Source organism: Lagopus muta, chromosome 14, assembly GCF_023343835.1.
Source record: "Lagopus muta isolate bLagMut1 chromosome 14, bLagMut1 primary, whole genome shotgun sequence".
Taxonomy (NCBI): domain Eukaryota; kingdom Metazoa; phylum Chordata; class Aves; order Galliformes; family Phasianidae; genus Lagopus; species Lagopus muta.
Genome location: NC_064446.1, coordinates 13,008,822 through 13,032,850, shown reverse-complemented (window position 1 = coordinate 13,032,850; position 24,029 = coordinate 13,008,822). Strand labels below are relative to the sequence as shown.

At 55.4% G+C, this 24,029-nt stretch overlaps 3 protein-coding genes across 4 annotated transcripts in view; 1 reads left to right on the top strand and 2 right to left on the bottom strand.

Annotated features, from left to right (window-relative positions):
* Positions 1-3,961, bottom strand: part of FLT4 (fms related receptor tyrosine kinase 4) — a 46,529-nt gene extending 42,568 nt beyond the window's left edge. For both annotated transcript variants that reach the window (XM_048960690.1, XM_048960691.1), the window contains exon 1: positions 3,723-3,961. In XM_048960690.1, coding sequence (XP_048816647.1) covers positions 3,723-3,780 — 58 coding nt within the window. In that variant the 5' untranslated portion in view covers positions 3,781-3,961. The remainder of the gene's footprint in view (positions 1-3,722) is intronic.
* Positions 3,962-5,358: 1,397 nt separating this feature from the next.
* On the bottom strand, positions 5,359-11,273 carry LOC125700371 (E3 ubiquitin-protein ligase TRIM62-like). Its single transcript, XM_048960913.1, is given in 8 exon segments — positions 5,359-7,216; positions 7,335-7,450; positions 8,179-8,198; positions 8,601-8,834; positions 10,100-10,195; positions 10,717-11,058; positions 11,060-11,119; positions 11,121-11,273. Coding segments are annotated over 8 exon segments (1,566 nt in total). The 3' UTR covers positions 5,359-6,671.
* Positions 11,274-17,997: 6,724 nt separating this feature from the next.
* Positions 17,998-23,684, top strand: LOC125700004 (neuropeptide Y receptor type 2-like). Its single transcript, XM_048960117.1, has 2 exons — positions 17,998-18,380; positions 21,961-23,684. Exon 2 carries the CDS (start codon positions 21,996-21,998, stop codon positions 23,151-23,153), a length of 1,158 nt encoding a protein of 385 aa, XP_048816074.1. The 5' UTR covers positions 17,998-18,380; positions 21,961-21,995; the 3' UTR covers positions 23,154-23,684.
* The last annotated feature ends 345 nt before the right edge of the window (positions 23,685-24,029 follow it).

Sequence of the window (24,029 nt, the reverse complement as noted above, 5' to 3'; positions counted from 1 at the left end):
CATGCTGTGGGTAGAGAACCGCCGTGCATGGGGTTTTGGATGCACCAAAAGATCTCAAGAGCATCACTGCACTGTGCTGAATCCTTCCTTGCACACACAGGCAGGTCAACTCCCACCTTTCCCCTTCATCTCTGCTCACTACACAGCTCTGTCCATCGGTGATGGGCGATGGAGACAAGGAGGGTTTGCAGCCTTCTCACACCCTGCGTGGGGATACACCTGGTTTCTTGCTGCCTTTCCCTGCACAGGCGACTTTGTTTGGTCGCTCTGTGACCAGATGGAAGAGAATGCACTCCGATGTCTCATGCCATTCCCCACAGCCCTGTCCCATTGCTTGGAGCCTTTCCAAGACCCCCTGCACTGATCCTCCCCATTAGCACATGACGTCCGTCCCACAGCACCTCCACGCTTGGCCCGAACGCTGCTCACGCTGGGAGGCGGGGGCAGAACCGCAGCAAGAAAAACAATTAGCACGTGGGAGAAGCTGTAAGGTGAAACACAAGTCACTGCCTCAGACCTGTTTCTGATCCCCCAGTAGAGAAAAGACTCCAGGACAGATCTCTGCCTTTAAAACCAGGGGGACTTTCACCGGGATCCTCCTCGCCCAGTTGAGCGCAGGCCATCTCTGCGCTCACAGTGAGCACCGCAGATGGGCAACAACACTTGGTGCTGAAAGCATCACAACTATTCCAACCAGAGAGAAAAAGCCCCCCTGGGGCCCGGTGAACCCTCTCTTGTAACAACATGAAACGAGAAACAAAGGTCTGGGATAACCAGAGGCAATAAAACCCTGGAATTAATTTAACCAGTTACTAGATGCCAATGCAGCTGCGGCAGCATTTCTTTTGCTGATGAAGGTCTCGGGATAAGCTCAGCTCTGGTGCAGGGCACAGTCCCGGGCTCCTCCACTGGACCCTCCTGAGCCAGTGCGCCCTTGCCTGGGTGGAGACATGCAGGAACAGAGATGCTACCATATGCCTCAGCCCCAGGTGACACTGCACTCTTCATCTCCCCACCACAGTCACCCACAGGGAACCACCGCGCTGTGATTTTGCCTGTCCTGCCCAGCGGAAGAGCTCTGCGGTGTTGGGCTGTTTCTCACAAGGAAACCACAACCACTCCCTGGGCAGTGAGATCTGGTTGGCACGAGTCACTGAGCTTATTGCCATGCCTGCAGCACCCCCTGGGCTTGGTGCAGCCTTGGGTGGGATGAGTGTGGCATAAATACGCAGCCTCCCAAAACTAGGGTACCCAAACCTTTGCCCCCATTGCTTGGTGCTGTTTAATCCAGCAGCCTGAATGCAAAGGTGCAGGTGATGCTCACTCTGTGGGCACACCCGCAGGGCTCATGCTGCTCCCCAAAGCCACCAAGGGCTGAAAATCCATTAAGGACCCCCACCTTAAGGCACCCTGAGCACCACAGGTGCATCGCACAGTGCTGGAGAAGTGGCAGCCTGGCCCCAGCCCTGCTGCTACTCCCATGGGATCCCGCTCTCCTTTCCCTCCCCAGGAACTGCCCTGAGAACAGCCTGTTCCCTCCCAGAACACCTGCCCTTCCCACGCCTGCCCTAGAAAATGCTGTTGGGCTGAGAACCCCCCGAGGATGGGGATCTCACGCAGAGCCGACGGGCAGCATGGAGTCTGGGTGGGTCCCTCCTGGATGGGGTCATTTTGGTGCCGGGGCTTTGCCCCCCCCTCAGCCAAACATCAAACTGAGCTCAGCCACCATTCTCCCCGCAGCAGTACACACACAGGCAGCAAGCTGCAGGCTGGCATGCCCAAGTCAAATCCCAGGACAGGGAGAGCAGCCCATTCCTCTCAGGTTTTTCTTGAGCAAATGGTGAGGTCACGGGTGCCCCCTCCCCAGCACCGCTGTCCCAGCCTTGGCTCTGCTTCACCACCAAGTAACCGGGCTGAACCAGAGCAGGGCTTGCTGCACACTCCTGGGTTTTTGCATGAAAGGGTGTCACTGAAACGGCCCATGTTTATTGCTTGCCATAAAGCAAGTGCTCCAAATCCCGTCTGCAAGCATAAACGTTGCTGCTGGCAGGGGTTGGCCGCGCACCCGGCTGGGAGGTCTGTATGCTCTGAGGAGGGCAGCAGCAGCTGCCAGCACCATCGGCTCATGTCCTACACAAGCACGGGCCCTTCCTTCGCACCATGGGGTCACGGTGCAGGAGCGGGGCAGGGCGTGAGCTCCACTGCTGTGCATGGAGGCTGACCCTGGGATGCTCCACCCTGGGGTCACTGTGCAGCTGGGGCACAGAGAGCCCACCTCCTCCCACCATGCAGAGCAATGGGGTGCAGCACCAGGATGGGCTCTCCATGTCCCACACCAAACTATTCCACCATCCACACACGGAGCAATCTTGCACTCACATCCCTGTTTCTGAGGGGAGCAAATACTGGCATGCAGTTGGGAGCATTGAAAAATTGGTTTCAGGTACAGCAGGACAGAAGGCAGAGATAACAGATGATCTTTAAGGTCACTTCCAACCCATGCCATTCTATGACTCTGTCAGAGGAGGTACGGTCTCCTGCTTGAGCTCCACATCACCCTTCTGTGCTGCACTCATCCGGCAGCACAGCAGAGCTCCAGAGCAGCGTACAGCCCTGAGTGAGACCTACACAGAGCCCCACACTGCTCCCTGCACCTCGGGGAGATGGAGGGATCTGGCACAGCCACGCACCGCTTTGCAGACCGCTAACGAGAGAGCTGTGAGCAGCTGTGCCACCCGCAGCAGGTCCTCTCCTAGAAATGGAGCATCCATATCAGTGTGGGCACAGCGTGCTGGCTGTGCCAACTGCAGCCGTGCACCCATAGCCCGCTCTGAACCCCCACACCCAGACCCACAGCCTTCCCGGTGAACCAATGCTACCGCTGACAGTGAGTCACTGAGCTGAAGGCTACAAAAATTCTATCTGAGCCCCTGAATTTGTTCCCCTGCATTCTGCCCGCATTACCGACTTCCCATTGGTCTCATTTCCATCTGTAGCACTTGACTCACACCAGTTTCCTAAGGCTCTGCTGCCCCATCCCTGGCGGTGCCGCCCGGTCCGCACCCCACGCTCAGAATGGAACAGCAGCCACCTGCCCCACGCCACAGCCGCGGGGCTCAGCTCGCCACCCTCAGCCTCTCGCCAACCCCCCGTCCTGGGGGAGTCCAAGGTGGGCCACAGTGACCACCACGAGGAGGGTGGGCAGCGGGCAGAGTGGTGCACAGATCCCTTCCTCCTCCTCCTGCCCTCCTCCCAGCACTACACCCGGCGCTCGGAGCGATGCCTCTGCCTACGAACAATAAAGGAGCGGAGCGCGGGTTGCCCTGCAGCCGCAAAGGAATCCCCATCGTAACACTCCGAGGACGTTTCCCCCCTTGCACCGCGCACACCCGCAGCCCCGGCGCGGTGTCACAGCCGTCGGGAACAGCCGCGGTGCGCCCCATCGGGGCGGTGAACAGCGGCGGAACAGTGTGGGGAGCGGGACAGCCCTAAGAACAGTGCCTCCTTGTATCTCCGCGGGACACCTCGGAACGGGACACCTCGGAACGGGACACCTCGGAACGGGACACCTCGGAACGGGACACCTCGGAACGGGACACCTCGGAACGGGACACCTCGGAACGGGACACCTCGGAACGGGACACCTCGGAACGGGGCAGCCGCACCCCCCCCATAACCGCAGGTGCCCGGTGCAGCCCCGCAGCGCGCCCCGCAGCGCTCACCTGCCTCCGAGACAATGCCGAGCCACAGCCAGAGGGGCAGCGTGCAAACTCTCTTCATCTCCGGAGCTGCGGGCGGTTCGGTGCGGAGCGGTGCGGAGCGCCCCGCACCCGAGCTCTGCTCCCGGCGCTCCCCAGCTGCGGCGACGCGCGGCGGCGGGCAGGGAGGGAGCACCGGGGCCGCTTCCTTTTCCTCGGGCCGCCCGCCGTCCTCCGCCGAACCCCGCGGGGCGCCGGGCGGGTACGGGGCGGGGCGGGGCGGTACGGGGCGGGCAGCGGGGCGGCGGGGAGGGGAGGGGGTGCTTGGGGGCTGCACCTGCGGCTCCGAGCAGCGGCGGGGGCTCGCGGCTGTGCTCAGCGCATCGCCACGCGTGTGCCTCCCAGCCCCGGGGGTGCACACCTTGCGCGTGGATGCGCGCAGCTCCTATCTCCACGCCTGTCTGTGCGCTCCCTGGAAGCTCACACCTGTGCACGCGCGGTCCTGCACCCCCGAGGGCACACCTGTGTGCACGCAAACGCAGCTGTTCCTTTAGGGACTACGGACCACCCTCCTGCAGGCCGTCCACACGCACCGGCAGCAGCTGTGCTGCTCTCAGCATCCACACATACCTCTAAGCACATACAATAAATCCTACTGCTGGCTGTGCACCCCACGATGCTCCGTGTATCTCACACACTCCTCTCCTTTTGCTCCTTTTCCCAAACCCATCTTTCACACCACGGGGCACAGCAAGTGGATGGCAGCAGGGTGCTGGCACTGGGACGACATGGCTGTGGACATGGAGGTGATGCTGGAGCTCCAGGAGCACATTGCAGCCCCAGCCTCCTGCTCATGTGCCCTCCGAGCATCAAATGGATAAATAAACACAGCCCCACGCTGTGCCCCGCGGGGTTGTTAGTTATGCACGCTTGCAGACACCAAATAGAGAAAAAGAGCTTGAATAAGAACCATGTGCTCGTGGCTTCTAAAAGGCATGAAAACATCTTGTGTGCTCAACTGCTTTCACTGCCAAACCTGGGGAAGAAATCACCCCGTCCCTTCCCTGGAGCTGTCAGAGGGAATCCAACCGCAGCCGTTATTTTATTCCAGCACCCCCGGCCCGCTGAGGGAGTCTTTAACCCCGGGAGAGCTGGATCATAGAACCACAAAATAATTAAGGCTGGAAATACCTTGAAGATCCCCAAGTCCAACCCCAACCCATCCCCACCGACCACATCCCTCAGTGCCACATCTCCATGGTTCCTGCACACCTCCAGGGGCAGCGAACCCCTACCTCCCTGGGCAGGAGGGGAGAAGGAAGAGCAGAGGGTGCGAGCTGTGCTCCATAGAATCCTCCCGTATCCCAGAGATAACAGATTTTGGCTCCCGCACCTCCACCCCTGCAGTCCAGACACGGCACTGCACGGACCGGCCCATCCGCGATGCCGCCTAACGGCAGGACGCGAGGAGGGCTCATCCCACCGCAACGGGGAATTTTCCATCACAAACACACGGTAACTGCACGACTAGTGGGACCTTTCCATTGTCGCCGCCCTGGGAAACAAAAGGATCCCATTTTAACAGCTCGCCTCCCTTCTGTACGCGGAGATGGGCGCCCAAGGGAGCAAAACTTCCCTAAAGCAATGAGATTAAGGCACAGCAGAAGCTGCCAGACTCCGATCAGTCCAGAGCACAGCCACACAAACACCACACCAAGGCGCCTCTGAGACACCGGGACAGAACAAGGTAATCCACAAGGAAAATACAGCTGGTTGCTGGACCAGAGATGGGTGCTTCTCCCCATCCCCAAACACAGAGTCAGGTTGTACAGGTCACTGCTCTCACACAGAGTCTGGAGTTTTTGCTCCACAGTACTATGGTTTATTGGCAAAATGCATTTCTGAGATAATGTTTAGAGGCAGACAGTATTTACATGCAGGGTTGAGGCTACACATACAGCAGCTTGGAGCAACAGTTTCCCTGCACATAGGAGCACACCAGCCATGTCCTGGGGAGGGCACAGGCTCTCCCAGCCTGGCAGGACCAGACAAGGACATTAAATCCCAAAACACAGTTCTGCTAGCGAGCAGCGTGCTGTGATTCCTGCATGCAGCACAGCATGGGGAGGAGTGTGTGCTACCTCAGGAGCCTGCTAGCACAGGCAGTTGGGACAAGGTTTTGCTGCTCACCAGCTCTGCTTTTGGCAATAGGAAGGTGTAGGAGGTGGTAGCTCTGGCACATACTGCAATGAGCTGCTCACAGCTCGTGCAGCCACAGCTACCCACATGAAGCACGGGCAGCAGCAGAGCTGGCTGCCTCCTCCTCCCCGCTGCACTCATCGCCTGCCAGCTCTGCTGTCACTACACCTCAGGGATAGCTGCCACTTCTGTGGTTTTAGGCAGTTCAGAGAGGTGACTGGTTTCAGCAGCATGTGCTGCAAGCACCTGGGGTTCTGTTCTGCACAGGCAAAGAAAGCTGAGCCTCATTGACGAGGAATTCACAGGCTCCAGCCATCACCTTAGGCTGCACTTCGCCTCTGCTTTGACCCTTCAGAGGGATACACACAATTCCACACATCCCAGGCCTAAAATCCCAGCCAATCTGCTGGGCATCCCTCTCTGGAAGTCCAAGGCTGCCCATGCCCCAGGCTGTGCTGCACTCCAGTCTAGCTGAACCCCACAGCCTCCAATCCAGGAGAAGGTACAGACACAGGAGCCTCTTTAACAAGCTTTAACGCTGGCCAAGCAGAGAGCTGCGCCGCTACCTCCGGGTTGCTGCGGGCCCTGCGCCGTGCACAGAGCTCCCTCTGCTGCCGGCAGACGGCACCTGGTTAACAGCTCTTAAACAGCACTGCAAACGCTTTTCTTGTCCACCGCTTACTTTAAACATGGGAGTGGAGGCGCGGAAGCGGCCCCAGTCCCACACTGAGGAGAGTTTCTCACAGGGGCACAGCATCCCACTCCCTCCACTGATCACAGAGCCAGGTGGCAGATGCGCATGGGCTCTATGTTGTCCCTGCCATCACTGAAGCAGGTGCTGAAGAAGGGGCAGTACCTCTCTGCTGAGACCTCGTGGAAGGTGAAGAGATGAGACATGTCCTTAGCATCAAAGAAAGCCACGGTGCCCTCCTGGCAGTCTAAGAAGACCCCCACTTTGCGGGGAGGCTGCCGGGGAAACAGGCGCACCCAGGGGGTGGCAGTGGCCCAGTACTCCGTCTTGTTCCTCAGGCGAAGCGTCCAGTAGCCATTCTCTGGGCACAGCTTCACCTTCTCTGCCCGGTTCACAGCCTCAGCAGCCACCCCCAGGTCCCACTTGGTTTTGCTGCCCACCCACACCTCCCAGTAATGCTGGCCGCAGTCAAAGGTGCGCGAGGCCATGACGTTGACACACTGCTGGAAGCGCCGGGGGCTCCTGGGGACAGGCTGGGCTCTCTCCCGCTCTGTCACTGCTGTCAGGTCTCTGGAGAAGACCAGGTTGGGGTGGGCTGACTCAGGGTCAAAGGTGAGTGAGGCTGGAACTGTTGGAGAAGCCATGGACAGCATTTTCAGGTTACATGTTTTCCTGCAGAGCATCTCCAGCCCCCCTGCTGCACCCCACAGCCTCAGCACATCCACCCCTCCCACCCATCTGCTCACCGGGGCAGATGGACTGCAGCATCTGCCTCCAGAAGATGTACTGCAAAGGGCCACCATGGTTGTCCCGGTAGTGCTGCAGGTCAAAGGCAGGTGAGGGCTTGGCACTCACTGAAGGCCTGGGCAGAGAAAGTGGTGGTCAGTCCTAATGCTGAGCCTCCCGTGCACAGGAACAAACTCAGGAGTGCAGCAGATCATCATGCACAACAGATTTGGTGAAGACTGAACACCAATCTCTGTACCAGTGACTTATTCCCCTTGGCACAGAGCAAGCAAAGCACACAGCTCAGGAGTAGAACTGTGACAGACTGAGTGGACAGAGCTGGAACTAGCACTGCTGCTTGCACAGCACTGACCCACAACAGCTATCACCCAGCACACCCACACCATGCACAGGCCACGCTGCATCCCCCATGCAGAGAAGGGACACTTCTCCATAGCAGCACTGCTCTAGGAAACACTACCCTCAGCTATTCTCGCTGCTCAAACCTGCCCTTCAACGTCAGTTTTGCAGACCCTTGAGCAGTGAGAAACTGTGAGAAAGAGCAGAGAAGTCAAAGCACCCAAATGAAGTCTGCTCCCATTTGTAGCATGCATGGCTCTTGCACTCATCCCAAGCAGCACATCTCCTGCACACTCCCTCCAGTTGGGCTGTCTCAGCACGCGTGTTCCCCAGGGAGAGCATCCAGCGCGTGCTGCGGACCAGCCCTCATCTGACACAGCAGCAGTTGTCTGCTGAGCAGCCTGCAATGCTTTCAGAAGTCAAGATAAGAGCCCTCCCTCGTATGGTCCCAGCCAGAGACAGAGATAAGCAGAGAAATCAGCTTCTTTCATGCCAGACACGTACCTGATATCCAGGCTCTCCACCTGCAGTGAGGACCAGAGAGAATTAGCAGTCATTGTCTGTAATTCATGCAGCTGCACAAATAAACTCCCTGTCCTGACTTCTACTGTCACGTAGCAGAGGAAAGCAAGCCGCAAGGACCCCCTCCACCCTGGGGAAAACTGGCTGGGCACTGAGGCTCAGGAGATTTCACAGGGGTGGCAGAAGGAGGAAGGCCTCTAAGACCCATCACATCCAAGGGATCATTGTGTCCCCTGGTAGCCAAGGCCTCCAGACTCAAAGGAGTCAGGCAGACAATCCAGAGGGATGGCAGCAAGAGCAACTTCCAGCTACAGCCTGGTGTGTCATTTAAGACTCTCTTCATCGCAGAAGAATGTCCAGAAACAACCCTCTGCCTCCTGCCACAGCCAGCCAAGCACGCTTACCTCCAACAATGACACCTCTTCCATGTTGCTCAGGGTTTGCTCTAGGCGCTCCATATCTCTCCGCAGCACTGCCATTCCTTCCTCCAGCTGGTGGACGTCCCCATGCAGCCGTGCCAGTGCCTGCTCCTCCTCTTTGCCTAGCTCTGCCAGCACAGCTCTCTCCTCTTCCTCCAGGATCTGATGCAGGCGAGTGAACTCTGCCCGGATCTTGAAGTTCAGCTCCCCAGATGCTTTCTGAGCAGAAGACAACAGTAATGAGTCTGGCAGTCAAAACACACAGACGTGTGAGATGGCTGGGCACATTTCTCTGTTTATAGAGTCCTAAAAATCAGTTTCAGACATACCCACAACTTTTTGGAAGAAGAATTAGACATCTCTGTACTTAAGGCTGATAAAATCCTGTTACAGTCTCTTCAGAGAGCATTTCCCCTCTCTAAGGTGTTTGATTGGCCAGTCAACCTTGTGGTGCTCTCACTACCTTCCTTTACAAGACACAGCCAATGACTTTTTCTTGCCTCTTTAAGCTTTTAATCTCTAAGAGCAATCTTAGTTCTCATTATTTTCCAGCTGAGTTTGCCAAACACACATCCTTTCTACCATCATGATACTGATCTCACTCAAAGTATGCCTCCAGCTTTACCAGCCAGCCATGGCACCCCAGCCTCTTTTTTTGCTTCAGCAGATGCTTGTGCTGACACACCAGATCAGACTTGATTCTGAAGACCTTCTACCATCAGTTTAATTGTACCTCTGAACTACTTGTTCTTTCCTTTAACCCTCCCTTCCTGTCTTTTAGTACTTCTATGCCACTCAACAAGGAAGCTTAGTCAGCCTGTGGCTGTTCTTGTCTCAGAGATCAGTGATGAGCAGGCAGACCGGTACTACTCCAGCGTGGAGAGAAACACTAGAGAAACACCTGGGCATATCACATCCTCTCAGAGCTGCACAGTAAGCCTAAGCAGTCCTTGTAGCAAGGCCACTGCTCTCTGCAGCATCACCAGCATTGCTGATCCAGCCCCTCCAGCTTTGCTGCCTGCCCTCCAGACACATAAGAGGTTTCTACAGCTTCCAAGATTCAACCCTTTTCAAAGAATCAGCCTGCTGGATGAAGAGGGGCTGCTCAAGTAGCAACACATGGACACGCAGCTCCTTTGTGAATGTTAGCCCAGGGATTTATGACAGAGCAAGGGTGCCCATCTAACCTCAAACTTTACTCCAAAACCTGCAGCCAGGCTGGCTCAAGCACAGGACAGCAGAATAGATAAAAAAAGGCAGTGAGGTTCAAGAAGCTTCCCTGGGCTTTGCTCTTGCTTACTGTCTTCACCAGTACTGGGAATAGTACCATTACTATTACAGATGGTCACTTTCCCTTCTAGAAAGGCTTCTCAGCCACTGACCAAATATCTGTGCAACCACTGTGGCAACCCTGAAGGCCTCCCTCAGGCAAACACCCACCACCACCCAGGAGGGCACATGAAGAGTGCTGGCTCAGCAGTTACCGTCAGGCTACAGATATCTCCCTGCACTGCACGCTTTTGCTGCAAGAACTTCTCCATCTCTTTCTGATGGGCTTGTAAAGCTTCTTCCAGGCGCTTCTGCAGGAACAAGGAAAAGAAGATAATCCCTTTTCGATTTTTTGCTGCAACTCAAGAGCAAAGCCAACTCAAGGCCAGCACTGGAGGGACGGCACAATTGGATTTCCCAAAACAGCAACAAGGGAGGGGACAGACTTTTTTAGCAGTGTCTGTTGTGATAGGACAAGAGGAAGTGGTATAAAATGGGTGACTTAGACTGGATATAAGGAAGAAGTTCTCTTATGAGAAGGGTGGTGAGGCGCTGGTTGCTCAGAGAGATGGTGGTGCTCCATCCATGAAGACAGCCACGGTCAGGCTGGAGGGGCTCTGAGCACCTGATGGAGCTGTGGGTGCCCCTGTTCAGTGCAGGGGAGTTGGACCAGATGGCCTTCAATGGTCCCTTCCAACTCAAACGATTCTACAAACGACTGGGACTTCCAGACCGGGATATCTGTTTGCTAAAGAAACCATCCTGCAGGGAACTGACTGCTGCAGGGCCCAGCTCCCGGAGCAGCACATCCCCTCCTCCCTTCGGGGCTCACCTGCACCTGGTGGCGGTGCTCCTGGGAGCCGTAGAGCCGCACTTTTTCCACCAGCCCGGCCAGCAGGTGGTGCGTACGGAAGGTGGGCCGGGGGAACTGCCGGCGGCACTGCGGGCACGAGGCGACCCGGGGGCCGCTGGCCCAGTACCGTTGGATGCAGGCCTTGCAGTAGTGGTGCATGCAGTCCAGCATGACGGGCTGGCTGAACAGCTCGCAGCAGATGGCACAGGTCAGCTCCTCCCGCAGGCTGTGCTCCCGACCGCCCGCTGCCATCGCTGCACGCCCGCCGCCGCCCACCGAGGCCCCTTTGTTCCTTCGACGACGGCCGAACCCGCCGTCGCTCGGACCTCCCGGCCGGGCGAGGAAAGTTGGGATCCCCGGGGAACCTCCGGACCCCGCACAGCCAGCCCGGCCCGCAGCCCACCGCCTCCCAACTTTGAGTCCTCGGCCCCGCGCTGATTGACGTCCTCTTCGACCAATCGCCGTGCGAACGCTCCGCCCGCCCCTCCATTCATTGGTCGGGAGCTGAGCCCGGGAATGGGGTTGGGCTTCGGCATGTGACGTGGTCACGTGTGAGCGGGCCGGGCCTCGTGGGGTGCAGGGGAGCTGCGGTGTGAGAGTGCTGCGGGGCATTGCCTTGCACTGTCACAGCGCTGCGGGGCATTGCCTTGCACTGTTACATGCTGCACGACATTGCATTGCACTGTCACAGCGCTGCAGGGCACTGCATTGCACTGTCACATGCTGCCTGGCATTGCCTTGCATTGCACTGCCCTGAGCAGTGAGAATGTGGAAACGAGCACTGGGGGAATCCATCCCTTTTGCTCAGCGTGCTTCCCTTTCCCTGATTTCTTTTGGCCCAGGTTTGCAGCTTTCAGAGCTGGCCCAGCTCCCCTGGTCCCAGTGCTGACAGAGGGCAACTGGGACCCCACCAGTGACTGGCTGCCAGCCTGATGGAACCTCACTTACTGTAACCTTTTGGACACAACCCACCAGCCAATTGCTCATGGCTCCCATCTGCCGGTTGAAAACATGCTGCCAAGTGTCCCCGATCTCCAGTACTTGTTCCAGCACTCCTGGCATCTCCCTTCCGTCAGCGCTTCCCCCAGCTGGCACCTCTGAGCAGCCCAGCCCAAATGCCCCAGGTTGGGCCACAGAGCCTTGGTGGAGTGCATTTTTTATTGGAGCTCAGCCCTGCAGGGACTGGTGTCAGCAGCACCACTAGGCATGGGGTCCAACGGATGGAGGGAGAGGAAGGGCTGAGGTTCCCAGTGTTTGCATTTCCCCATTTGGCTTCGTTTTGGTGTAGATGGTGGCTGTGGGGAGGCCCTAAGAGGTTGGGTTGACCCCCAGCCCATGGGAAAAGATACAGAGAAGAGAGCAGCCAGCAGGAAGGAAAGAGAAAGGAGGAGAGAGGAGGTGAAGTGAGGTAACAGCCACATCCCCATAACGAACACGATGCATCCCTCTGTGACCTCAGCCGCGGGAACATGATTTAAAGGGCTTGGTTGGAAAAGCAAGCAGGAAATGAAGCAATGCTCGGAGATAAGATATCTTTGGATAAATAGCTGGAGGAGAAGGGTGCCCAAGGGGTGGGCCGTTATTTGCCAATATTTTTTCTTCCTGGACCCAAATCACAGAATAGTTGAGTTGGAAGGGACCTTTAAAGGCTGTCCATCCAACTCACCTGCAATGGATGGAGTCACCCACAGCTCCATTGGGTGCTCAGAGCTCGGTCCAGCCTAAATGTCTCTCAGGGATGGGGCATCCACCACCACATGACTGTCCACCACCTCACCACCCAAATGATGCCAAGAGTGGAGCTGCGTGCAATGCAGGTGTCCCACTGGCCCCAAGCAGTGGGTGAACCCACACCATGGTCCTGGTGAGCACCACGTGGAGGTGCTGGGAGGCACTGAATAGGCTCAAATCACGACTCAAATCATAGGTTCAAATCCCAATCATGGCATGGAAGAAATGTCAGCGCCATTCTGTCCTGCCTGTGTCCAGGATCTTATGGAGAAGGCCTGGGGTCAGCACGGACCAATCTACCTCATGCTACACACTCTGCACTGTGGAACTGGGGTTCCTCTGAGCTGCTGGGCTCAGGGAGAGCCGAGCACACAGCCCACTGGTGATGGCACGTGGGAAGCAGGTCCTGCAGCAGGCACAGGCGGATGATGCTGCCTCATGGTGTTTTCCCCAGGAATGCTCAAAGAACCCAATTCTAGGGGCAGATCCACATGGCTGCTGAACTCTGCAGCTCAGCCTTGTGTAAACCATCCTGCAGGGCTGCCAGGAGCACTGCCACACCACGATGTGACATTCCCCATGCCTGCATTCCACCGCCGCCCTGCAGCTCCCCACACCTCGGCGCCATCCACCAGGAGATTTCTGCAAATATTAACATTTCTGGCTGCCGCTTGTTTGCCTGTTTATTCTGAGCTGTGCATGAAAGCCCTCTGATGTTCCACACACAGCACAAAGCAGCTTTCCCTCCCTGCCATGAGTTGTGCCTGAGCCCTTCAGCCAACCCCATGCCTGGCCCTCAGGTGATGCTCTTCAATGCTCCCCTGCTGTTTTTGGTGTTTCTGATCTCACGAATAAGAGGAAGGTCATCCTGAGCTCACCTTGCAAAATTGGCCGGACAGGCTTGGCTGCTCAAGGTGCTCGAGTGCTTTGTGGGTTATCACCCGTATTCCATGGCCAGCACACAGCAGCTGTGAGATCAGCCCCGCAGTCGCAGCACAGCCCCACATGGCCTTTCCCTGGCTGGTTCCAGGCTGTTTGCTCCGTCATTGCTTGCATTAAAGAGGACCACAGAGCCCAAGTATACACAGCATCCCCAGATGTTACACATGAAAATCTTCAGATCATTCAGTGGAGATGGTGGGAACTCATTTACTGTCATGCAATCCTCTTATCCCAAGGGGTTTTTCAGTAGAAGACCTCTCAGTGCAGCATTGCATGCAAGGCATGAGTGATTGGACACGAGCGTTTCCCTTGGCTTTGCTATCCCAAAAGGATGCAGGTGCCAGAGGCAGCCTGGCTGAAGCCAAGCCCAGAACAGGTTTTCACCTTTGGGGTGTTCCCATCACGATCTTACCATGGGGAGGAATTGATCTATTTCAGAGCCCTTTGCTGCCCACTCAAAGTTCACCAGCTGATGTGTACACAGCGGGAGCAGTGCAGGTTCATCTTCCAGGGGAATAAGCCAGCGCTCCGCCTTGCGTGCCCTGCAAAGCCCTCCCTTCTCTCCCACCACCAGGGCTGGCCCTGCAAATGGTGTCGCAAATGATGTCACCCCATGTGTCCCAGGAGGCTGTATGCCTCTTGCCCAGAGCAAATGTCACCCTGAAAGAGCAATGTTTTCCCCACGGGAAGCTGAGTGCCACAGGCTGCAGCAATTGGAAGTGCAAAGCCCGATGTCCCCATGCACCTGAAATACTTCTAAAGCCTAGGGAGAAATACACCTCCTCTCTCCCCACCCCCAGAAGGATTTCCAAACAGATTTGCAAGCTCCAGACCTCTCGTGTCTGCTCCGAACTCGTCGGTGGAGGCAGAGGAAAAGCTGCTCAGTGCATAATGAATTGCAGGCACGCGCTCCCCTGAGCGGCTGTTTGGAAAGTGTCCCACGCTGCTCGTGCCAAGTGTGCTGGCCAGGGAAGCTCAGCGGTATTAGCGTGTCCCAGCTAATTAGGGCTGTGAGCTGTCCTTTTCATCGCCTGGAAGAGCTGAAAGGAGGACAAACGGAAAGCTCTGCCTTTATATGGCTTCGTGCACACTAGCACAGCCTGTGCATGCTCCGTTCGTGCCCTGGGGACACCGATGTCTCCCGGGGGGGCTCAGTGTCAGCCCCATCCTGAGGAACCAGACTTGCGAGTCACGTTTCTGGGGGACATGGAGCCAAGATGAGTCTTGGCCAAACACCGGGCTGGATCTGTCCTGCATGCCAGGGTCCCATTCTCACCGCACTGGGGTCCCCAAAGGAGAAGGAGAGATGCACACAAGGTCCAAAGGCTTTCAGACTTGCCACCAGCCCATTCAGCACACTTGGCATTTGGGAGTGACAGGCTGGCTGCAAATCTGTCACTTCATTGTGGTCCCACAGAAGGAGCAGCACCCAGCCTGGGAGGGCAAGCCCCTGTGACATGGAGTGACATGGACCGCTAGGAAAGAAATCCCACAGACAGAAGGAGCACTTCAAGGCTGTCCTGGAAGGGCTGCCCCTGCTGCTCCTCCCTGCACACCCTGGTGTGGTGCATGTCACCACTGCTGTCACCTCTGGTCTTAGCAGGGAGCTGAGAGTCAGGCAATGATTGCCCAAAGTCAGCTAGGAGTCCGCTGCAGACCCAGAATCACGCTCCCACCCCAGAACTCAGCCAGATTTCTGATTTATCTGGACCACGGCTTGTGTACAATGTATCATATTTTTGCAATCCCGGCTCTGAAGAGCTTATCTGACTGCAATTATCCTCTTCTGCAGAAGCTGTTTTCTAGCTGGCTCGGTACACAAACAACAAGCAACATCCCTCTAATAAATGAGGCGAGCTCTAAGCGCAGTGACTTGCAGAAACAGCAGCTGAAGGCACAGCAGGGCTGCTCAGTACCAGGCTTTTCTGCCTGCACATGGGCTGGGAAGGGGTGGCTGTGCAGACCCTCCTTGGTGTCAGCCCCATGAGCCCTCTCTGTCTGCTCCCAGGAGCTGAAGCACGGTTTCTTCCTTAGGGCACAAACCCCACCAATTACTTTCCATGTGTTCTCCTCTTCCCTGGTTCCCTGACCCTCATCCTGTCGCCGTCCCTTCCTGTCCCAGAGCAGGGCAAAGTGGTTGCATCCCATGCTGCAGGTTGCTCTGGTATTTCAGCAAAACCTTATCCCCACTGCTGCTCCTCCACTAATTCCAGAGATGTTCAGGGGGGGACAAAAAGCAGTTACAAAATGAGAACCTGCTTTTAAATTCAGAGAGAGTGCAGACAGCTTTCTATCCTCCCTCCCACCTCTGAGCAGCTTTGTGGCTAATTTTGTTCCCAAATGCATTGCAGATTCCCAAATCCACTGCATCCGTGAACTCAAGGGCTCAAATGGAAAAGTGGATTTTGTGTAACCACAACATGCTGCTGCTTCTGAGGCTGTTCGGCAAACACAGGCTTGACACCACAGGAAGGAGCAGTGGAAATATTTTGGTTACGTGCAGGTGGGATTAAACAGATGCTTGAAAAATGAAAGGCTGCTTTTTAAGTATGTCAGTGTTGCAGCTCCAGATGAAGCAGGTTGAACTGGAGCATCTGGAAGCCTTGGTAACAGATTTCTCAGCAATTTCTCCCCAGGAGCGATCAGATAATGTGCCTTTCATGACAGCAGCAGAGCTACAGAGTGCAGCTGGCTGCAAGGTGTGCAGAGTGAGGACCTGCCTGCTCACAGAGACACGACGCATCGTGGGCCGATGAAAAGCATCCCTCTGCTCTCCTATTTCTCGGCTTTTTGACATCATTTTCACTCTCCGGAGCACAACGTTCATTGTTGAATTCTCAAATGACCATGTGAGCAGACCTGCCTTTGCCTAATCAAATCCTGTAGCTGCTGGGAAAGGCTTTGGGGCTGCAGCAATGGTTTGAGCAATGTCGCTGTGCTCAAAAGGACATAAGGCTCCTGGGACACCCATGTGTACAAACCCCGGCGTACGAGGCTGGAGGAATGCAGGCAGCAGTCCCAGCACCTCTCCTTGGGGTGATGGAGCCTCAGGGTCACGTAGGGGAGCATACTCCATGGGTCACCAACAGCTCTCCTTGCCCACGCTCTGGCCCACCAAGCACTACTGCTGACAAAGCTGTCTGCATGGTTGGAGAGGTGATGCTTGGCTGCATGGTGGGTTTTGGTGTTAACCCCTCTGCTGAGACCGTGGGAGAGGACAAGGCTGGGGACTTACACTAATCCATGGTTTAAGAGCTTGCCTTTGCTGACGTCCAGAAACTGCCACGTGCCAAAAATGACTGGAATGCACCCCACGGTCCTGATGAGGGCTCCCAGCTCCAGGCTGAGCAGTTTCTCTGCTGTCCATCAGCGCTTCTCACTTTGCTGCATCCCAGGGAAGGGAAGAGCAGGGAGCTGTAGCAAAGGACTCTGGGGAACAGACCAGAGAAATCTTTCGCTACAAGAGGAGGGAGAAGACAGTCTCTCACTCGTGCAGAAATCAGCCTCATGCTGCTGTGAGCCCCGGGGATGAGGAGAATCCGTCCAGCAGGAACACAGGGTCCTCTCTGCCTTCCAGAGCAGCTCAGCAAAAACTCCTTGGGGGAGAAGACACAGAACTCCCAGTCAAGGACTGCTCAGGGCACAGCTGTGTTTGCCTGAGGAAGATGGGTGAGAAAGAGGAAGAAGGGAAATTGCAGGGACCTTTGCCTGAGTCTCGGGTCGAAGAGCCGCCTGCAGAGGGACTTACTGTAGGACTGCTCTCAGTCTCCTTTTTCTGCTGAGCCACCGGAGCTTTTTCCTACCATATTACAACTTTTGTGGCATGAGAAGGCAGTTGAAATCCCTCCTTGTTGGTGTTCTCATAAAGAAAAGGAGAACAAATCCCAATATGTGCATAAGAAGCAAAACTCCCCCGATGTCCTCGTGTTGTTACTGGGAGATGAGGGGGCTGTTCTCCCCCCCATGCTCTGGGAACATCTCCTTGCCCAGGTGAAGTGACTCAAACACATTGTCCAAGTTGGAAATCCTGCACTGGAAACAAACCTGACTTCTCTTCAGAAAAGCAAGGTGGCAAGTTAGGGAGCCTTGTTCCTTCTGCTTCCCTGTGCTGGCTGCAGGGTGCTTTCCTGGGTTCCTGCAAGCTTGGATTCTGGAAAGTTGGACATGCTGCTGCTTTGGGGCAGCGCTGAGCACCCTAAAATGAAAGCTCACTCTGGTGCCTAGCTCCACACAGAATCTGGCTCTGGAACAGAAACAGACGTTGCCAAGGGGCTAAAACATCTCATCATCACCTTTACTGGTATCACAAAGTACAGAAGGGTTTGCTTGTAATGCTCCTGTAGGTGCTATGTGAGCACAGAGCAGAGGTGGCTGTGGGGTGGATGGCGAAGGCTCCCCTGGGCTGTGGGACCTGCAGACCCTCTGCTTGCCCACCCTGGGCTGTGACCCCAGCCCCAATCCCGCTCCCAGCCCTGCCACCGGGGATCTGTGTGGTGGGGTGGATGGATGCTCACCCAGCTGGTGGCACAGCCCGATCCCAAAGCTGTCCCTGGAGAGGGAGCTGGATGTGGAGGAAAAGCTCCCGTCTCCTCGATGCAAGAAGCCCCTCAGTGGCTGAGCACTGTATAAACAGCAGCAGCAGGCTCCCTCCCCCTTTCCATTTCTGTTTGTTAAACACACGCTCCCTGCCTTTCTCTCATTCAGGAGCTAACACGGCATCCAGCTTCGTGAGACGGGGGGCTGTCAGTCATCCCTCTGAGGCAGCGGGGCACCGAGGCATCCCCGGGTGATGGAGCACCCCGCAGCAGCCCCGATCCTTGCCTGACTTCCTCGCCGTTCTGAAGCCAGTTGCAGAAAAGTGTTTTCCACCTTCTGGCCACAGGTTGACTCCAGGAGAGAAGACGGGACGGGTCCCAGCCCGCGATGAGGTCGTAGTGCGAGGAGAGCTGTTCCAAACCAGAAGGACACAGGTGGGTCGGGGAGGGGTGAGTTGGGGCCGGGTCTCAGCCGTGCTGCGTGGTTCAAGCATCCCAGCAATCCAGGGATCGTGAGAGCTGAAAGAGAGAGAAAGTGAATCAGATATACTGCCAGGTGAGTTTTGAACAGTTCCCAAGCAGAAGCAGGAAGCCTGGGAAGTGGGATGCTGAATGGGAGCGGAGCAATGGGCTGCAGAAACCAGGCAGGTACAGCTACCCAGTGCTGCTGAGATGCTGAGAAACCCCCCCCCTTTCCTGCACTCAGCTCCTCGTGGCTTTCTGCAAGGCTCTGCCAGCTTCCCAGCTGCTACTGGTGCTGCACATGCTGCTGGTGCTCAGCACTGCCCTCAGGGACAGAGAGGCACAGGGAGACAGAGGGCTGCAGGAAAGAAGTTGGCGCTTGCTTGCTTGATGCTCCGCTTGCATGTTGGTTGTGGAACAGAGTTTCTCCTGGTCCTCTTGTAGTACTTGTTTCACCAGAAAACTGAGTTTCTGGTCCATCCCAAAGCAGGACAGCGGGTTTGCTCCCTGGCTGTTCTGTTAGTGGGATTGCTGTCTCCCTCTCCTCCCCTTGTCTCATCTGTCCCAGACTCCCAAACTTTCCTGAAGGCTGCAGATCCCCCAGGGCAGCCGGGTTCGTTCTGCAGGCCTTTCTCTTCCCTCTGTAGCCTTCATGAGGTGCACAGCCCCATTGTGTTGTCACGCTGTGCTATCTCAGGACAGCATTGCCCTGTTCCCACAGCATGTCCTGCAGCACTGTGTCCCCTTCTGCCATAATGTTGTAGTAGGGCAATTACCCCTTCGCTGGAGATGGAGGGGCCCAGGATAATTTCTACCTGCACTTCAGCTTCAAGATATAATTCCAGAGCTGCTTCTTGCCCTCAAACCAGCACATCACACACAGAGGGTGAAGCCCCCTCCCCTCCATCACTTGCAGATTGTATTTTCGTGCAACTCTTCTCATCTCTTTTTGGCCACTCTAGTTATCCCAAGAGATGCTGCCTCCTCCCTGGTGGTGAGTACAGGAAACTGGAGGGAACCTGAGCTACGTTCCCAGCCTGACGTTGACTCCCTGTGTGGCCTCAGGCAGGCTGGTTAACTTCTGCTAACCATCCCATTTTATTGTGTTTTCTTCCCTTATATGCTGTGCTGAAGTGCGGGCAGAAGGGGGCTTCACCAGCTGCTAAGATGGGGATGAGATGAATGCTCCAAAGCAGGCTGCTAGAGATGAGGGGGTTTGATGGAGCTGAGCTGCTTTGGAGAAAGGACACAGCATGGAACAAACCCGTGTGCCAAGCCATAAAACATCCATCAGTCTCAGCCCTCATGCTCCAGTGCTGCCATAGAAAGAGATTCGTGGCTGTCGTCAGCCAGGTTGGGAGCAGAAAGCAGGGGATGCCTGAGTGCCTCCACTCCCCCTTCCCAGTCAAGGACAGCCATGACAGGATCATGATTCCTGGCTGTGCTCTGAGCCATTTTTGTCCCTGCCTCCCTCTTTTCTGTGCCCTTTATTCCCACGCAGCATGCCTGCTTGTGACCCAGTCTTGCTGCTGGGGAGAGAAAAAGAGATTTCCATCATCCAGCTCCGGCTTCGTTGGTATTTCTGCCTCCTTCTGGCCTTGCTTTGCTGCTTTTCTCTCCCCAAAATAGTTGGCTCTCAGCTCCAAGGATTTTTCCATCTTGCCTGGCAGGCCTGCTGGGCACGGGCAACAGCATACACATATGCCAGCACTTCCATTACTCACTAGAACAGACCATGATCCACTCCAGCAGCATCCCTGCAACCTCCAGGCTGTCCCTGGAGGAGGAACACTTATTATTACCATTTTGCCTCTTAATTAAAATGCCTTAATTGATTTTTAATAGCTCCCCTTCAGGAAAAAAAAAAAATATCAAAAAACACAAAGCAAAGCAAATCAAATAATAGCTCCATTAAGGCTGTTTTGTTAGGAACCGAAACAGCTCCAATAACCCTGATGTTCCTGGCTCCTCGCTGATGGGGGGTGGCTGCCAGGCTGCAGCAAAAGGAAACAGCCCCAGATGTGGTAATGGAATGCAGCAGTGTGCTGGTGGTGAGATGGGAAGGAGGGAAGGGAGCGTGTGCTGGTGTCATGCCAGGATGTGGGCACTACAGGTAAATGGGACAGGCGAAAAAAAAGAGGTAACAAGTGGCAGTGATAAAGCGAAGCTAAACAGCCTGGGAAGTGTACAAACCTAACAGGGAAAGTGCAGCCCCCAGCGATGTGTCCAGCACTGCTGTTCCCCCGCCGGCCCTGTGGCCCCTCACTGCACTCCTGCCCACTGGGCGGCAGCTTTTTGTTCTCCATTACCGCGGCAGCTGAGCCAGCAGATTCATTTGGAGGAATGGTTGGCATAAAGCAGCCAGCTGTGGAGTTCGATAGGCAAGCCAAAGGGTGTGGAGAGGGCAGAAGAAAGCTGGTGTGCAGGCAGGGCAGCTTCCAGGAGCAGCCTTCCAGCACCTGGCTGGTAGCATTCCCATCACACAGGGGATGAAATCAGAGCAGCTCATTCCTCAGGGGGCTGAGGTGAGCAGGGGGCTGCCCCAATTCCCACCTTCATTTAAACCTCATGTCACCCTTCCTCCGTGGCAGAGCATTGTCCTCTTCTGTCGCCAGGTCACAGAAAGCACAGTGCTCTGCAAACAGCCCAGTTTGGGCAAGGCAATGACTTTTGCTCCCTTGGTGGAAATAAGGGAAGGTAGGGGTGTTGGGAACCATAACACCCCTCCCCTCACACGCCAGCTGCACTTCAGAGACACAGGGGCTGGGAAGGAGCTAATGACAGAGCTGGCTTTCCTCCTGCTGCATTTGGACCACACAAAAGCCCCTCTGTGCCAACACTCGGCCGTTCCGATGGCACCAAACACCAACCGCAGGTTCCTGGCTGAGTCACTTCTGGCTCACTGGCCAAGGCCCTCACTCCTAGAGCCAGAGTCTCACAGACATTTGTGCATGGCATGGGGAGAGGCTCGCTGACGCCGGGGCTTTGGCTCTCAGCAGCAGCTCTGCTGGATGCTTGTTCACAGCTCCGGCTGTTTGCCTGTGCGCGGCTCTGCAGCACGTGCACTTCCCAGCAGGAGCTCTGCAATGCCAGCCACTGCCTGGGGATGCTCAGGTGATGGCACCCGTGGTGGGAGCAGCATGGGATGCTCCTGAGATCAGAGGAGGACAGATATTGCCATCTGAAGATGACCAAGAGGTCCCACGTTTTTGCTTTGTTTAAATCAGCTCCCAGTTTTGCAAAGCCCAGCCTGAAGGAGCAGTGAGGCAGCGTGCAGAAATGCTTTATGAGCAGGTCTTCTCAGGACCTACAGTCTCATCCTGGTTGACTTTATGCCTTGTACAACTGAAAAACAGAATCCCAGCAACTCATGGAAAGCAGCATGAGCCCTGATTTCCTTGGGGAACTGGCATTCATCTAACTAATGGGGTAAGTGGGAAGGCACGAGGGTGTCACCGCCCGGAATGCTGTGTAGGACACATTCATTAAGTCTCTCTCTTGCAGATGCTCTGTTGTCTCCCTTGCTCTCACTTCTGCTGTGTCTGTGTTCCAGACCTCCTCCTCCCATCCAAGGGTGCCAAGCCAGGCATGGGACTGCTGCAGGGAGCCAACAGCACCCTCATCATGGAGAAGCTAGCAGTAGATGAGAAGCTGCCACAGGGCTGGCACACTAAGGACTTCGTCACTCCCAGCCTGGATCTCTCTGGGTCCCGCAGTGTCATGATGGACAGCACCAAGATCCCAGGGGTCCAGGTAGTCCTGATTGCTGCCTACTCCCTCATCATCCTCCTGGGGTTCATTGGCAACTCTTTGGTCATCTACATCATAGTGAAGTACAAAACCATGAGGACTGTGACCAACCTCTTCATAGCTAACCTGGCCCTGGCAGATCTGATGGTGGACACCCTCTGTCTGCCTTTCACCCTAGTGTACACGCTGCTGGATGAGTGGAAGTTTGGAGCTGTTCTTTGCCATCTGGTCCCTTATGCTCAAGCTCTGAGCGTTCACGTGTCCACTCTCACCCTGACTGTGATTGCCCTGGATAGGTACAGATGTATTGTGTTCCACCTGGACAGCAGGATCTCCAGGAGGCTCAGCTTCACCATCATAGCCATCACGTGGCTGGCTGCAGCCATCCTAGCAGGTCCTCTGGCCATCTTCAGAGAGTTCCGCTACGAGGAAATCCCATCTATCAACCTCAAAATGGCTGTCTGCTCCGAAAAATGGCCTTCTGGTAATAACAGAGATGCCACTATCTACAGCCTGTCCATGCTCCTCCTGCAGTATGTTTTTCCTCTTGCAGTTATTTGTTATGCTTATACCAGGATCTGGTTCAAACTGAAAAACCATGTCAGTCCCACATCTCGGAATGAAAACCAGTGCAGGAGGAGGAAGACCACCAAAATGCTGGTGATGGTAGTTGTGGTCTTTGCAGTCTGTTGGCTACCCTTCCACATATTCCAGCTTGCCATTGATCTTGATCTGGTTCTTATCTTCCATGAATACAAACTGCTGTACACTGTCTTCCACGTGGGAGCCATGTGCTCTACATTTGTCAACCCCCTGCTCTATGGATGGATGAACAAGAACTATCGCAATGGCTTCCTCATGTTCTTCCGCTGCCAGAACAAGCCAGAAAGCATCCACACCGAAGGCTCAGTGAGAGGGAGGTCGTACATCTTCAGGGCCAGCACCCTAAATGGGAGCATCAGGCACGCTGCTGGCAATGGACCCACAGAGGTTTAGGGATGGGGTGTCCACCTCCAGAACTGAGGCTGACTGAGCGCAGACATTCTTGGTGAATGCCTTTTTTGGGAAACATTATGTAGCTACTGCAGCCGCATAGAAATACCTTTTGTATCTCTCAGTACAATAAATCTGGTGTATTTCTCTCTGACCACACAAGTGAATTTTTCCTTTCTCCACGAATCATCAAAAATCATGGAAGGGGCTTCCACTTAGCCAGCTAAACATGCCCTCCCAGGCTTTTCCATGTGCCAAATTGGATTGTTCAATCTTTTACCTCCCAACACACAACACATCAACAGAGAACCAATACTGTGTGTGCTTGTTTGTCCGTACGGCCCCTACCAAAAGCACGATGGACCTACCTTTAGCTAATGCATGCAAGGGGAAGGAGACTTGGGAGCATGGCTGGTCATTCTATTGCTCCATGGGCCGTGGCAGAGGAGCAGGTCTGTTGAAGCCACTCACTCTGTTATTCTCGCACAGTGCTGGCACGAATCTGAGCATTCACAGCTCAGAGGAGGAGCTCTTGTCCCCAGAAGGCCCAGCAGGTGACACTGCTCATCACAGCTTCTTTTATAGATACTGAAGCAGGGCTTCAGGGACACCTCTGATGTGACAATTCATGACACACAAGCTACCTTTCATCAGCCAGGGAGCTTGCAAGCCAACGCTTTGGATTTAGCAAAGTGAAACTGAGCTGGGCTACTGGCCAGGCACTTTTCTCCAGCCCCTGAGATGTAGCTCCTGCCGTGCAATATCGATTAGTGCTGGATTGACCAGAGAGGTAAAACTGTCAGTGACACCATCCTCCAAAGTGCTCAGATGGTTTTAAAGCTGTTCTCATAGTGGGGTTGGAGGTAGTACAGGTCTGCA

What these genes read in the sequence shown, in the direction of transcription:
- LOC125700004 (XM_048960117.1), top strand. Translation starts at nt 21,996, where the DNA reads ATGGGACTGCTGCAGGGAGCCAACAGCACCCTCATCATGGAGAAGCTA.